The 16,816-nt window shown below is 44.2% G+C and overlaps 1 protein-coding gene across 7 annotated transcripts; it reads right to left on the minus strand.

Annotated features, from left to right (window-relative positions):
• Positions 1 to 839: 839 nt before the first annotated feature.
• gata3 (GATA binding protein 3) lies at positions 840 to 16,459 on the minus strand. 7 transcript variants are annotated; one of them, XM_043236658.1, is made up of 6 exons: positions 16,317 to 16,459; positions 10,377 to 10,778; positions 8,829 to 9,365; positions 6,492 to 6,637; positions 4,613 to 4,738; positions 840 to 2,148 (listed from the first exon to the last, which is right to left on the minus strand). In XM_043236658.1, exons 2-6 carry the CDS (start codon positions 10,600 to 10,602, stop codon positions 1,858 to 1,860), a joined length of 1,326 nt encoding a protein of 441 aa, XP_043092593.1. In that variant the 5' UTR covers positions 10,603 to 10,778; positions 16,317 to 16,459; the 3' UTR covers positions 840 to 1,857. The 7 variants fall into 7 exon arrangements, with proteins under 7 accessions (XP_043092593.1, XP_043092596.1, XP_043092597.1 ...); XM_043236661.1 differs by lacking the exons at positions 6,492 to 6,637; positions 16,317 to 16,459 and adding an exon at positions 6,392 to 6,432 and having other exon boundaries at positions 10,377 to 11,184; XM_043236662.1 differs by lacking the exons at positions 6,492 to 6,637; positions 16,317 to 16,459 and adding an exon at positions 6,392 to 6,432 and having other exon boundaries at positions 8,886 to 9,365; positions 10,377 to 11,183.
• Positions 16,460 to 16,816: the final 357 nt, after the last annotated feature.

Genomic DNA, 16,816 nt, shown 5'->3' on the forward strand with positions numbered 1-16,816 from the left:
TTTCGGTTTAAAAACCTTGTCAAGATCCACAAACTTACCCTTGAGAACCACAATAACGTTTAACCGCTTTTTTTGCAGACTCGTTCATTTATTTTCTACATTTACTGTGTATTAGCAGCCACAGGCTGAGGGTGTTTTCTGCCGTGGTACCTTTTACTATACTCTACCCATAAGGCTTTGTTTCTGTTTACAGTTCTTCGCACCGTGCTCACATTAAAGTCTTTGCTTCGTAATTCAGATACAGAGTCCCTTGCGATATTCATCAATGGGTTGCAGCGCGGTTACTTTTTTCCCGTCGAAATTCACAAATATCGATGTGTCGCGTCTATGTTGCAAAGCGCTGCTGTTCCAAGGCGTTTTAAGCATTTGTGTCTTCGAAACCCGATTTGGACAGAAAGCTACATTTCAATCTCCTGACTGCCTGTGCTCTCGTCTGTGTCCCGACATGTTCAAAAAAAGACATCTCTCGTGTGACTAGCACGTTAGAAGCAGCGTCGGTGAAATGTCAAACTCACATTGGTGGCGTAAGGAGTTTTAGGCTGCGTAGACTCCCCCACAACGCGTCTGTTTATTTCTAGGCTTCCTGTTGGTATGTGGCCAACAGCATTCTGGGTAAATCTAGAGGTGTCCTTGCGGCTAGCGAAAGCCATGTGTCAGATATCACACATGCACAGCGACACGCACCCGCAAAAAAAAACTCACTCGCGCATTCACACACAAAAGTCATACGCAAACACTCACAAAAGCTTCCACCGTGGCGTCCTCGTATGATGTCAACAGAGATTAAACTAGTTTATTATTTTTAAAGAGGGAAAAAAAATTACGCAACAAAAAGCAAGTCTTTTTTTACACTAGTGATTATTAAATTTGTACAACCATTCAGTCTGCATTACATAAAGAAATAATTCTACATCTTTGTTTCTTTCGTATTTTTGGTACTCTGAATTATACATACAAATAACAAATACAGGAACTTTTTTTTCACAATGCATATAACCTGGGCCCAAAGAAGTCTTTCAGGTGTATACGTGAGTGTGTGCGCGCGTGTGTGTGTGTGCGTGTGTGTGTGTGTGTGAACACAAACCAATTGCCCAAGACCTATAACACATCCAGAAGAGTAGCTGGAAGTCTGCGAGACAGACCTGACTACAAGTTTTAATGCATTACACACCATTTCCTTTCTACTTTTCTTCTCCCTACATCTCGTCTCTTACTTTTCTCGGATAGAAATCGTGGCCGCGTCGCCACGCCGTTCCATCTTCCAGGTTTGAGTCGTACCCTTCTTATCATTAGCTGCCCGCGGGCATTTCCTGTCCTCGCCTTTTTTTCATTTTGCGCTTTAAAAAGTCTTCATTAAATGTATTTCAGACAATTTTTTTTTTTTTACAAATATATGCAGAGTTCATCTCCTGTTGTCATTCACAGCTCGATTCCTCATGTCTCACGGGGAAGGAGGGGAAGAGGAGATGCGTTAGAAGAAGAAAAGGAGCGGGTCGGGGGAATTAAGAGGAGGTCTGTTTAAAGTCTCGTAATGTTTGTGCCTTTGATGCCCACAGGAAAGATGGCATTTGTACACAAATGAAGGTTGACATCAGCGGGGCTTCATGATTGGAGGGGCGATGAAGAAAGTCATTGTCTTTTCTCTTTCGTTCTCACTGTCTCTCCCTCATTATATAGGGTCGGAAAGGGGTTAAAGCGGGACATACCGGAGAAGGGGTCTTGGGGTTGTGTGGGGGGGGGCGTGTGAGAGAGCTGGTTCAAGGTCGGAGGGTTGCGGCGGGTGACAGGCTTCAAGGTTAACGGTGCTTTGAGACATCCACCGTCGGGAGATTGGGCGGTCGGAGGTAGAAGGGCGCTCTAGCCCATCGCCGTCACCATACTGGAAGGGTGGTGAGGGGCGAAGGGCAAGCTGGAGGAGGGGTGCATGGGGGTGGGCGTGGTCAACATGTGGCCGGAGTGCGAGAAGGGCGGGAACGAGGTCATGTGACGCGACAGAGCGGCCGGGCTGAAAGAACTGTTCTTTTCCATCAAGCTTTTGGAGAAATCATCCATGCTGTCATGGGACTTTTTGCTCTTCTTGGACTTGCTGGACATCTTCCTGTTCCGGGTCTGGATGCCCTCTTTCTTCATGGTGAGCGGTCGGTTGATCTGAGAGGAGAGAAGCGGCAGATGTTAATAACGGCCACGGGATCGCCGTGCTTACATAAGACAGGAGCATGATGGAAAAACGTCTCATAACACATCCAGAGGAGCGCTTTATTGCTTTGAGATCGGCCCTTCATACTTCAGGAGACCTAAAACCGGTTATGTTTCTTTTAAGCATTAACTTAATTCTCCTAAAAATCCCTTACGAGAAATCCAAATAGACACGAAGGAGACAATTCATAATGAGAGCATATAATGAAATTTCGGACTATTTCGCAGAGTTTAGCAGATCAGAGACGCTCTAAGGAAAACCATCTGAGAAACCTAAAGGGATTCGTTTTACTGATGCCGTAAAAGTGCATGGCTTCCATTCTTCAAACACAAAAGAATAATTCTTTTTTTTATGTGTATATATACATATATATATACATACATATACATATACACATATACAGTGAAACTGTGGTTTCAGATGAGATCTACTTTCACTGTGAATCTAATTATAGTTCTATTTGTGGTCCATAAAAAACTGTTATACAGGCTCGGACAGACTAAACTTTTTTTTTACGAAAAATACATTGTTTTATATATCTAATCTCTGTAAACCGGGGGCCTCGGAGACGTATTAAACAGATCTCATTTATGAGTTCTCCTCTTACGGGTATACTGGAAGCTGACACCCTTTTAAGTTAGGATTAGGATTTGGTTAAACAATGACGCTCACTTCACACACTCGTAGTAATACTTGAGCTATAGCACGTGTGATAGAGCTACAATATAGCGCCGATATGTCAGTTTCTTTGTTTGAGCAAGCGTGTCTGTGTGTACAAGTGTTTGTGTCGGGTCATATCAGGACTAGGCTGGATTTAGCCTTTGGAACCCTGACACCAGGCATGGACGGTGCCGGTCTTGCCAAAGAGAGAAACCCCAGACTCTGGCCAGGCGGGCTCAAGCGCAATGGCACTGCCAAAGCCTGCCACTTTCACCCCATAATTGGACCGTCTTTTTCTCCCTCTCTGTCTCAAAGCCTTCGAGATGCTTCGCGCAAGAGCTACTGAGCGATACCAAGACGTCTTTCTTTACAGGCGTTCGATTTTAACAAAACGACGCACTTTCTACTTCAAGTTTAGCGTTTCGGACTTCTGAAAGACGGCGCGGTCGCGCAAAATTAGTCACTTTGAGCAATTCCGTCGTGAAATATCAACAGTTTTCTTAGTCGTTGACATCAGATTGGATTGCATTTGCAAAAACATCTGTTCTCTAGATATCAGCATCGACGTCCGTTATCGGAAAACCCATATTGGCCAACCACTAATGTAAATGTGAGTGAATGTGCCAGTGAGAGAGAGTGTGTGAGAGTGTGTGTGTGTGTGTAAACTCACACCCCATAGCAAAGCCGTTAATTTGAAACATCTCCATTGGGCATCACAGAAAACACATGCTCATAGCCGTGGGCTATCAGAAACGTTATTCAGCTTTTCGGGGGTTTGAGATGACCACATGAAGAAAGCGAGAATGAAAGAGGTCAGAAGTCTAACCCCAGACTGACAGACACACAAATACAATCACAACTAGGTTCTTCTGACGAGTCCCTGTCGGCTCGATGAGAGATGGGTGTGGTTGCGATAACGCAAAAAAAAAACGCTCTGGAGAGCGCTCGGCTTAATTTAGCATGCCAAATCTGGAATTTGATTCAAAGCAGGCCGACCTCAACAGAAAATAGGATGTACCAAAAACAAACTAATTTTCCAATTACCCAAACTCTTGCTTGTGTCGAACGATAATACGCGTTATTTGCTTCCCCGATAACCTGGGTCAGGTTTAGGGGATTTTTTTTTTTCGAGTTCTTACGAAACAGCCAAAACCAACATGGCAAAATGATTTAAAAGGGTGCGCTTGCGTGACTAGTAGGGGAATGTAACAGGAGCGCGGGGGCCTCAAAGTGTGATGATACAGGATACCAGAGCTGATTAGGTAGAATGAAAATGTTCCCCGGCATATGTTTAACATAGAAATACCACCAACCGAAGCGTAATTCAATAGCACAACAGCGCTAGCAGTTTAGCTCGAGCGTAATAGGCGTAAAAATAAATAATAATACGAGGAAGAACGAGACGAACGCCTAGCACGGCGGCCCGCTGGGGAACGTTAAAACATTTCAGGTCCGCAGATTGGGTTAAGTTGTCCCCCGGGGTGGGGACGCTAGCAGGGCCTTCGGGAAGATTTGTTCGATGGCTAAAAAATAAAAATCAAGACGAAAACCGTCAGTCGTTTTTTTTTTCGAGCGGTCAATGCGTGAACCTTGTTGTGAATGTGAAAGAAGGAAAAAAGCGAGAAAGAAAGAAAGAAAGAAAGAAAGAAAGAAAGAAAGATACAGAATGAAAGAAACGGCATGAAAGCTGCCATCATGCAAAGAGAAGATAGAAAATATCTTACTAGATAAGTGTAAGACAGCTATGGAGCTTACATTGTGTAATTTGTAATAGAGGCCGCAGGCGTTGCAGACGGGATCGCCATTCGCATTTCTCCGCCACAGCGTCGTCGTGGTCGTTTGACAGTTTGCGCACGAGGTCCCCGCTCGTCTGGCAGCGGACTGATGGACACACACACACACACACAGACAGAGAAAGAATCGCAGTTAATACACTCGTAACATAATAACGTCAGATGATGATTGCATTCCTACAGTGCTAATGGCCCCCAACCCTCCTGTTTCCTGAAGCTGCAAATGGTTTTGAGCAATGCAGAAATATGTCAAGAGGAAAAGAGATCTCCATAAACACTGGTGCCTTAAACTCTAGGGTAAAAATAGTGCCCTGCGCACATGCCCTCTCAAAACCTAAATATTTACGGAGGACATGAAAGCACCGGTTTAAATAGTGCCCATTAAAGCTGATGACATTTTCCCGTTAAATGATGGAGAAACAGCCGCTCTGCATGAAATGGATCCACGTTTAAACATCAACCTTCAGTTAGATATTAGCAATCTTTATTCACATCAATATGCTGCGCTAAAATATCTTGCTCTGAGTTAACATGCATTGGTTAAAAGCAGTTAGAATTATTAATTATAAGCAGTTACTAACATAATCAAATATAATAGCCAAACAAGTCAAATGTAAATTAAAAACAAACAAACAAACAAAAACAAGTAAAAGAAGACAAGGGGGGGGAACAAGGGAAAACTCAAAATGCAATGAATTTGGATCAGCAACATATTTTGAAATATGCAGAAAGAAAATGCATGCTGCGTTCTGGCTACAGAAATGTTGACGGTGCTTATTGAAACGACAAATTATTTTTAACTGTGTCGTTTCATTCAGTTTAAAGGCAAACTGATAATTAAGAGCATGATTCGCTGAAGGGCGACGTTGCTTATTACGACTTTATAATAAGTCATTATATCATTATGACCGTTTTTTGTTGTTTTTTTTCGATCGGACTCGTTTGTAAATGACTAAACACAGCTGCGTTCATTAGGCAAAAATAACAATATCAGTCGTGTTCTTCACGCGCGTTTTATTCTCCTTCGTGTTATTATTTTCTCGGCGAAGATCAATCTGAAGCCGCGACTCCTTTCTGCGCGCTCTCGCCCTCGTGTTTAGACTGCGGGAGCGAGCGCTGTTGTTCGAGGAGTTTTATCAGCAGCGCTCAGATATCCGCCAGTCTTTTCCTGGGAAGTCGGCTTTTCACATTAGAGAGGGAGAGAAGGCCAATGCCAAAATAGCAGCGCTCGGACTATTTCTCTGCGCCTCAAGAGCCTCGGCTCTATCCAAAGCCCAAAGAGAGACGCGTCTCGCGCTGCCAGGCCATTGAAAAAAAAAAAGAAAAAGAAAAAAAAAAAGAAAAACGAGTTTCTCCCTCTCTCTCTCTCTCTCATTTATTAAATCCCTGTGAAACAGTGTCCCAAGATGAATGGCACATTGTCAGAATTGAACCTAATTTCTGCAGACATATTTGACCTGTCGGAGCTGATCGCCTCCCACGCGCGCTCGTTGGAGATAAGCGCGCGTTTCGCGGCACTTTGAAGTCTCTCCGTGACAAATTTCGTTACGCTGACGCGCAGACACGGTGTCAGCAATATTTGCGATAATGTGAAATTTGTTTAGAGCGGAAAAAATTAAAAAAAAATAGAAGAAAAACCAAAATAAAATCTGATAAATAAAATGGCATTATTATCATTATTGATGATAATAATAATAATAATAATAATAACTGCTATTGCTTAATCTTAAAGAAATGACACCTGCGCTTGGCGAGTCAATTTCTTGCAGCTAACACTTCTTCCTGGGTAGAAAAAGAGAAAGAGACAAGTGTCATTAATGCAGTGCAATAGAGCGACATACCAGCCTCCGCTTGGGCTTGATGAGGGGTCGGTTCTGTCCGTTCATCTTGTGGTACAGTCCGCAGGCGTTACACAAATAGTGACCGGTGCCATCCCTCCGCCACAGAGGAGTCGAGGTGGCCCCGCAGTTAACACATTCTCTACCCTCTGCGAACAGACACACACACACGCATGCACAACTGATTTTTTAGGACCATCAAAACACACTTCGGCCATTAAAAACACACGCGTGCAGGCGAACGCGCTGGACGCCCGCGGCCGATGGACGTTCAATAAAATGATGTTACGCTGCACACGTGAAAATACAAATAATTAATTACCCATGAACACACAGATATGCAATATCAAAAACAAAACAAAAACCAAAAAAAAAACATTCGCATTGATTCATCTGGAAATGCATTAATAGCGCGTTACCGCATTAAAAAAAAAAAAAAAAAAAAAAAAAAAAAAAAAAAAGCATTATCTAATGTGACATCACTGAGCTTAACTCTTCAATCGTCAAATATGACATCATCTGATAAGATCTGCAAATAACTTAGCGGTTCAAAGTAGGCAATGCTGCGAAAATGTACACAGAGATATAGGGCTCATCAAACGCGTCAAAGGCAAAGGTGCATCATTTATTAATAGAGGGAATCGCAAATGTGATGTAGCTGGATAAACTCGATTTTTCCAAAGAAACAACCTCCCGGTTCGTTAAAGCACGTGGCTGGGGGAGAATTATTTACGATTTAAGACGTCGTTGAACAGATACGGCGAAAGCGTCGGTCTAATTAACTCGTCGCGTGACCCGCTCTCTTTACGTAATTAAAACGCCGCGGCGTTTGATTGGCATTCTTTCCGTTTGACTGACAGGTGAAGGGCGCGCGCTTCACGTGTTCAGTGACCCACGCCTCCGGTCGCTCCGCCGAAACGAAAAACAAGCTCGCCGCGCGGCACCCCTCCACCTCTCTGTACCCGGCAGCATTTCTGCCCTCGCGTGTGTGTGTGTGTGTGTGTGTGTGTGTGTGGAGGCGACGAGCCTCTTTGTGCCCCCGGAAAAACCACAGAGCTCGCGAGCGCGCAAGAAGAGCGTTCCGCCGCGCCTGTAGAAAAATCCCGCGACTTCGGCTCGGAACAAAACCTTAAAAAAAAAAAAAAAAAGACGACGCTCGCAAAATAAGTTTATTTACAGCAAACGAATTCAAAAGGGATATTATCCATATAAAAAATAATTATCCTTATTATTATTATTATTATTATTATTAAAGAAAAATAAACAGCTAGTTAAAACGATTACAGGAGAGCGGAATGGATATTTTCTCTCATTGTCGTGAATGGGACGGGACCGTGATTTAAAAAGCCGGTCGACCTTTTGAAATCGTTTTCTCTGCGTGTTTGGATAGCGCTCTGTGTCTGTGCACGTCGGCCGCGCATCGCGCCAGCTCATTCGTTATTCCGAGCGATCCGCGGCGCATCCGGACTCTATCAAAGTTTCTGCGCAAAGTAAACAATGCAACTGTCGCGTGCAGCAGTCTGAAAATAATTGGATTAGCTTAAACATATAAACGCGAGAGAGACGGGGCCGTGCGCTGCGAGGCACAAGAGGAGCAAAAGATGAGAGAGAGGAAAAAAAACACACACACACACACACACACACACACACACACATCTACATCCGGAAAACCCAAGCGCTCCGCTTCAAACGCGCAGACTCATCTGCATACGCTGAGCGACGTTTAATAAATCAGGGAAGCTAATTCCGCTTTGTGACCGGACGACATTAAACGTAATATATTTTTTTTTTCAAAGCGGAACATAATAACGGAACAGCGCGTGTTAACAAATCTATCGCGGATTGATTATTTAAAGCGATACCGCAACGAAAAAATAAAAAATAAAAAATCAGATTACGGCGTCGTGAGTTAATCGAGCGAAAGGGATTACGTAAAAGCGCGAATTAATTACATTAATTATATTACCAAAAATGCGTAATCGTTAATAGAGTTTTGGGCGGATGCGCGTCGCTTTATTTATCGGTTTTAATATCTTTTGTTATATTCGCGTTTTTGAGGAGCGGGGCCCTTTGGGGCGCTGGGGATAAGGGAAGGTGGAGTGTGCCCAAATTTGACAGCCGAGCCTTGGCACAGACCAAAAAAAAAAAAAAGTCCAAATCAATAGTCTGGGAATTGGCTAACCTGGGAGGCTGTTTTTGAGGAAAACGAGAAGAATGGCAAGTGTACAATAATAGAGCTTTTTTTCTTTTCTTTTTTATAGAGGAAAATCTACTGCTGAATGATCTTGCTATGATTATGTTAGTAAAAAAAAATCAAAGGGTAGTAAAGCGCACGCCTACCTGAACAGGACCTTGTTTTTGGTCTCGTTTTGGAACCATAACTAGAAGAGGACCCACCTATCAGGCTACTTGGTGGGAAGAGCCCCGGCCCGTAATCGGACACATAGGATGGGTAAGTGGCGATGGGGTGGTGCGCGGAGGACGCGCCCGGTCCGATAGAGGCCATGCTCCGACTATGAGCCGAATCCAGCTTCATGCTTTCGGCCAGAGACACCTGGTACTTAATGCACTCTTTGTCTTCCTGCCGTACGGACGAGCCCGAGCCTGACGTGGAAATCGCTGGGTCGGGGGACACATCTTTGGGTGGAGTGGGGGGAAAGGTGAAGAGGTGCGGGCTGGAGTGTCCGGCGGACAGCGAGGAGGAGGAGGCCGGGGGGTACACGGACAGAGGCCCGGGGGAACTGTGATGCAGGGAAGTCTTGGGGAAAGGCCCGAGGTTCCAGGGGGAGGTACTGTGGTGAGGGCCGATAGGTTTACTTCCGTCGAGCCAAGGAAGAGAGCCGTGCAGCAGCGATGGGCGACACACCTGAGTACCTGCTGAAACAAAGGAAAGCCTGCTGTTAGGACCGGGTGGGGCAGAGCCAAGAAACGACATCAGAGCGATCGGAAAAAGCGCGACGTGTTTTGTAAACACGGTCGCTGAACGCCGCAGTAAAACGCTAATAAACGGTAGAATTAAAGCGTGCGACTATGATATAAAACCGCGTGCACGCCGTTCTGGGTACTTTAAGCTGCAGCTGAAGAAACGAAAAATGCATTTTGATCGTTTTTGCACGTGTTTCTCACACGTCTGGCATTTGACGCGCTGCGGCCCTTTATCGCGCGAAAGAACTAGTGCAACCCGACTGCAGCGAAACTGCACGTAAAGGCCTACGAGTGCTCCGAGCCGGGAAGGGTCGCGATTAACACCCCCTCGAGAGTCTCTCTCTCTCTCTCTGCCTCCCTCAAAAGGCTTTCGATACCCGCCGGTATTTTGAAAGTTTTGATAGGTTCGGTTCGAAAGAGAAACAAGGTCGCGCTTCTTTTTTTTTTTTTTTGGCCCCGTTCGGCTCAGGAAGTCGTGTCAATAAATTAAAGCGATTGTTCTTCCGCACTAAAAAGTACTTCAAGCGCCTGCTACGGGGGGGGGATAAAATGCGCCTGGTTATTTAGAGGACGGCTTTTAAATCGTGAAACGTTCAAATCGTTCCGTTCAATAGCGGTGTTGCCCTTTTGGCTCTGCCAACAAAATGCATTTCGGCTAGCTTTGCGTGTTCGCGTTTTATTCCTGATCACATTAAAATGTAATACAATTAAAATCGAACGCGTCGCATTAACCAGCATATACATACGTGCGCGTTATTGCGTACCCTAAAAAGCCATAGAATACTAGAAAGATGTGAAACCAGTGACACACCGCTTCAGGTAAGCCACACGTAAACTACACAGACATTGTTCAAAATGTCAGTTGCATTTTCAGTGCAATCCTAAAAGCGGCCTTTTTAAATTAGTCAGAACGGAATAAGAGGAATAACGCAGTAGCCTGTAATTTAGGGCTGATATACTTACCGTGAGGCGGCGGGTACCTCTGCACAGCCCGAACCGAGTTCCCGTAGTACGGGTGGTTGCTCTGTCCGTCGATATTAAACAATACATCCACATCTTCCGCGAGGGGATACTGCGACGGGTCCATGTAGGAGTGTCCCAGTCCGGGGTGGTGTGTCTCGGGATGCTGGCCGTTTATGACCGGGTGATGGTGGGTCATCCAACGGGGCTGCTCCGAACTTACTTCCATCGTTTTGTTTTGTTTTTTTCGTTGTTTTTTTTTTGTTTGTTTGTTTGTTGTTTTTTTTAACAAGCGTTCATACACTCACCGAAACGCACAAACGCGAAAGTTCAAAAAAAAAAGTCCAAACTCCTCCTTCGCTTAATCCACAGGTTTCCAATTTTTTTTTCTTTACTTCCGATCACCTGAAATTGAACAAGACAATTTGGTTTTACAAAGTCCGTCCGTTCGCCCGCGTTCTTTCTGTCATCTGACAGGAGCTCGCGCGAACCGGATCCGTCCGTTCAGCAGCGAACGCGCGTTAACGTGCGAAAGTCGAACGCGTTTATGCTACTAACGTTGCTCATAAGTCCCGCGTACGCGTCCGAACGCGCGTCGTGTTCCGCAAGTTCTTTTCTCTCTCTGTGCCGCGTCGCGTAGACTCAACAAGTGAGTTCGGGCCGAGCCGGGGTCGATCTGGGTAAGTTTTCTGCCTTCTGACCGAACACAAGTTTGATCAAATCTGTGTTTATGCGCAGCAGTAGTAGTAACCCTCTTTCCTCTTACTCTATTTCCATCCCTCCCTCTCTCTCTCTCTCTCTCTCTCTCTCTCTCTCTCTCTCTCGCTCTCTCTGGTGCTCACTCCCTCTGTCTCTGAATGCACTGCTCTCTCTGTGTTTTTTTACAGTGAAGGCATTCTTTCAGGATGGCGCCAGTCAGCTCAATGCTCGCAGACAGCTGTGGCGCGACGCAACTTAAGGAGGGTCTGTGGTGTCATCAGCAGGGGCGGGGCCCAACAGCCTGGACTAATTGAATAAAGTGGGCCAGGGAAAGATGACCAGAAGCTGCGCCCAGTTCTGCCCCCCATTCATATACAAAACGGAGCGGGGTTTTTTTAAAGTAGGAGGTAATTTTTTTAAAAGTGTAAATATTCAACACACGCGCATATATATATATATATATATATATATATATATATATATATATATATATATATATATATATATATATATATATATATATATATATATAAACACAAGAACGCAGTTTAAATAAATTTAGGTTACGCTTTTATTTTTAAACTGGCCTTGTTACGTTGTAATTATATATTTAAGCAGCAATAATAATAATAATAATAATAATTAACATATAGCATGCTGTAGAGTTGGATTTTGGTTTATGGTTATTTGCGTCTGATTTCATAGTTCATACTCTGATTAGGACTAAAGTGTTTAACCATGAAACGCTGTAAAATAAAGTCTAGGCTTGATTCATGTAGTAAAAATACACTTTGTTTCTGGATCAGGTTGCATAAAAAGTAACTAATTTAAATGATGCAAATTGCGTCTTAAATAGAAACAGCGTTTCCTTAAATAAATCATATATATATATATATATATATATATATATATATATATATATATATATATATATAAAATCGAATTATGAATTATTGTAACGATTGTATTTATTAGGATCGCTTGGTAAAATAAACAAGCCTACATATTATATATATATATATATATATATATATATATATATATATATATATATATATATATATATATCTTGAAATATCATTTGCTATGTCCTAAGGGGCACCGTGGCCTGCTGTCTTTTGTGTCTATACGGCAGTGTGTGTTATCGGTGGAAGCTCGTGCGGTGTGTGTGCTCTTTTAAATTGTGACAGTGCGTCCTCTCGCGGTGACAAGCGCGTTTTTTTAAGCGGTTTCCCTCCGCATGTTCAAACGAGGCTCTTAAACCCTGACTGCGCCACACAGGCCAGCGGTGCGGCCATACCTTCCTCTCTTCCCGCCCTGTAAACACAGCCCCCTTTACTCCTTTTAGGACACCGGCCGAACGACTTGCGTTATTCGTTTAAGGGGCACGCGAACAGCCGCATTAGGGCAAAAACGGTAACCCGTGATATACAACAGGAAAGTATTTCTTCTGAGCGCGTGTTAAGGGACAGCGTCAGGTATCGTTCGCTATTATTCTGCGCGGCCGCGCCGTAATAAGGGGGCTTGGCCCCTAAGGGTGATATTCTGACTGGAAAGCTCCTGTTTGGCCGGCCCGTTCCCCACAGATTGACAAAATGTAATTGGGCCGCCCGTGTGAAGCTCTGAGACGCTTCGAGACGACGGACAGCCCTGCCGACGCCGCTGGACGTGACGTCAGTAAACAGGCAGGAAACATACTCCACGCGTTTGATGTTAAATACGCGCTCTGCAAGCTGGCGTTTCTCTCGCGATAGTTTTATTTTTATTGTGTCTTTAGGTGTCCAGAAAACACCGTCGCCACTCGAACAGCTATAAAACGAGCGAGGACGATTTATGCAGCAAATTATATAATAAGAGCGGTAATTTCCATTGCGTCGCGGCGGCTAACCTTTCATGTTCCTTTAAAAAAAATGCAATTGGTTGAAAACGCTGATTCAGGAAACGGCGCGTCTTCTTCTCTCCCTCCCCGTACGAAGAGGAAAGCCTCTCCTCTTCGCTGGTAAAGACCGAAGTTGGACGAAAAGTGTCGCGCCGGCTCACTGTCATTGTCGAGCTGTCAGCGGACGCGTGTAATGATCCGCGCGAGCTATTATCCCGCGCGCGCGCGCGAGAGAGAGAGAGAGAGAGAGAGCGCGTTAGAGGTGCTCGCAGGCAACACGCGACGGTAAAAAAAAAAAAAAAAAAAAAAAAAGTGAAATCCTGATTACGCGTTTTTGTTTCTTGACTGAGTGTCTTAAGCTTAGCGCGCGGGACATGGATGGAAACGGTCCCGAAACGCTAGAGACACGAGTTTGGAGGTGTTCGAGGCGCTTCCTTCTCAAAAAAAAAAAAAAAAAAAAAAAAAGCTTTCATTTATCATACTTCGGGTTGTCAAAACAAAATGTGCAATAGAATCCTATTATGCAGGTATAACATGCTGTACAATAAAAATACGAAGAAAATCCATAAATACATTGCAGTTCACACACACACACACACATATATATATATATATATATATATATATATATATATATATATATATATATATATATATATATATATATATGAGGGTGGGTGGTATGTTAAATCAGGCCCATTCTTTTCAGCCGGGGCCACTAGGTTGATTCATAGACACTACACTAAATCGGTGGTAGACAGCGATACTGGGTCAGGTTGAAGATTGGGTAGATAATTTGTGAATGATTATGTCAGGCTAGGCAGATTAAAATCAGAAGGCATCACACTTTTCACTGTGGGTGAGAACTTAAGACCCGGCCGTTTTATTTTAGTCTATCCTATAACGAGGGTTAGAAGATGCGCGCCGATAACGCGCTTTGTTTATCGAGCGCCATTTATCGACACATAAAACCTCTCCGTAATAATTTCGGCCGAGCGCGTTTTCGAACAAACGCTGAAACCCCGAAAAAGCAGGGCGCGAAGGTAAAAGCTAGCACAGGCGATACGGTGCGCAGGGCCTGATTAAAAAAAATATATATATATATATATATATACATTTTTTTTTGTCTACCGCGGCTACTGGGATTATTATTAGCCTAAGTAGAGGTGGTGTTTTTTTTGCGAACTGTACGATGGGATAAATCAAAACAAATGTGTTCATTTTCGTTCGCTTTCATTTTTGGTTGCTCGTGGAGGCGAGTGCGATTGTTATCTGTTCACCTTCTGCATGACTGATTTAGCCATTTATGTATAGCTATGTATATGTATATATATATATATATATATATATATATATATATATATATATATATATATATATATATATATATATATATATATATATATATATATATGGACCCCTCACACACATTATTCATGCGCAGGTTTTATAGCGACCAGCTGAAGATGAAAGGCTCGGCCTTAGAGCGCCCAGGTAAAGCTGTCCAAACACAGAGGGTGAACCAGAGGACACACACACTTCACCCCGGCTCCCGAGCGACGAAGACAGGTCCACGGCGAGACTCGAGCGCTGCACTTGCGACATTCACTTGCGGTTTCAAAGGATCGTTATTTTTAAATGAGAAAAAAAAAAAAAAAAAAAACGTCCCTCTTCTCGTTTACCGGCCGTGGAAAATCACAAACGAGCTCAGCTGTAAAAAGCGTGACGCTGTAATGAATCGTGCCCAAAATATGCGGAAGATAAATTATTATTATTATCGTGTGTGTGCTAATATATATATATATATATATATATATATATATAGTTGCGTCAATGTTTGCAATTTTTGAACACAGTAATAATTCTAATCATAAGGAAGAACACATTAAAACGGTAACGTTAAAGCAGACTCGGATTGTGATTCATGCACTCGGTCTTTTCAAGAACGAACTTTCCTTCTGAGTCCGTGAAGTGTGTGACTGAATCCTATGTAGGTTATGCTGCGGATTCTTAGAACTTGAAATTCTGATAGTCGCATCATAATGAGAGTTTGACTTATTTCTAAGAACGACTGACACACACCAAAAAAAAAAAAAAAAAAAAAAAAGGTGAGAGGGGAAAAAACAGAGAGCCTCGAGCGCAGGTTTTGTTTTTGATAATTCCTCGCTCTAGAGAACCGATGCTCGCTTTTATTATTATTATTATTATCATTATTATCGATTCGAACGACGCGTCTCGCGGATATTCTTTATCCGTTCGTTTCCCCGTTGATCCCGTCCCAGATGCGCGAGCCTTCGAACAAAAACAAAAAACAAAAAAACCCCCCCACGACTCCGTCCGGCTTCGGGCCTAACGCGTTTATTTGATCTCCGCTGGTGCTCTTTGGGACGTCGCGTGTAACAACTTCTCAACTCAAAGGGGAGTAAACAAAGAGGCGCGTCGCGGGGATACCGTCGTTCAAAAAAAAAAAAGTGCATCTCTTCCTTTCGGTCGAGTGCTGATTTGAGGACGTGGTTTCAGATCATTTCTCTCGCGCGGCTGAATGGAGTGGCCGGTCTCGCGCTATCAGGGAGAAACAGCTGTTTTTTACGCGCGTTCGGCTCCAATCAATGCAAGCCGCCGCTCTCTACATGCAAATGCGAACCAAACGAGCTCGCGCCCATGAAAGACGGCCTATGATGCGCCTTAATGTCGCGTCCTCTTCTCTCTGTTTCCGATGCTCTTCAAACCAGCAACGCGAACGCATCCTCTCTCTCTCTCTCTCTCTCTCTCTCTCTCCCTACACGCGCACTGGAAGCGCGGTTTCAGCAAATCCACTTCTCTTTATGACCCATTGCGGGGCTAATCAGATCAATTTCACGGGTTAAGGGAAGCATACTCGCTCGCGCTCAGGTGGTAATAGATCATTAAAATCCTTCATCTAGAGGACGGTAGGCGGGAAAAATGACTCTTAAAATACAGGGGCGTCCATAAAATCCCACCCCGATTGTCGGAAAGTGGACGTGGGTGCTGGTGACACGCATAGCCCATATATGTGTCGGGTGAAATGAATAAGCTCGTGAGAGTTGACGTCTGCACGTCTGAAATTGTTAAATGACTGTGCCACCCTCAGACAGAACGAAACGCGAAAAAAAAAGCTGTTTGTTGAATAACGGACACCCGATGCAGAAAGGTTGGTTATCGCGCAAATATCGCTCCGAATGCGAAACAAAGCATTCGAAGAACTGCCGTGAAAACGCGCGCGTAACGCTCGGAAACGCGCAGGCTGGATCGATTTACTCGACCGTTTTCGGAAGCTAGGCTAATGCCGGAGCTAGAGATGAGTTTAGGAAATATGGAAAATATAAATCCGAATGCGTACTGACCTGCGGGATTGCGGTTGACGCGTGGTCAGGCGTTTTTTTTCTGATGGGCTTCAGATGTGAAGTGACACACAGATGGAAGTGCCGATGGCATTTACAGCAGGAGAAAAAAAAAAACTAGGCTCCTTTTTTCTTCTAGCCTACACACACACACACACACACACACACACACACAGTCTCTCTAGCTCGCGCGCGCACTGACACACACACACACACACACACACTTACCGTACTTACTGTACACCAAGCGCGAGCTCTTCCGGGTCGGTGCAGGCTCGCGGAGTAAAAACACACACTTAAATCTGAATGGGAGCGATCGCACGCGTCCGTAACGAACCTTTTTTTAAAACACACAGAGAGAGAGTGTGTGAGAGAGAGAGAGAGAGGGGACGTTGGACGTACGGGCCGCGGAGAGGGAACAGGTACCGCCCGCGTGCGTTCGGTAGCACGCCGCTTTTCTCCGTGAGTCGTAATAACGCAGCCCGTTAGATGCCAAACCGACG

Source organism: Puntigrus tetrazona, chromosome 4 (assembly GCF_018831695.1).
Source record: "Puntigrus tetrazona isolate hp1 chromosome 4, ASM1883169v1, whole genome shotgun sequence".
NCBI classification, from domain to species: Eukaryota; Metazoa; Chordata; class Actinopteri; order Cypriniformes; family Cyprinidae; genus Puntigrus; species Puntigrus tetrazona.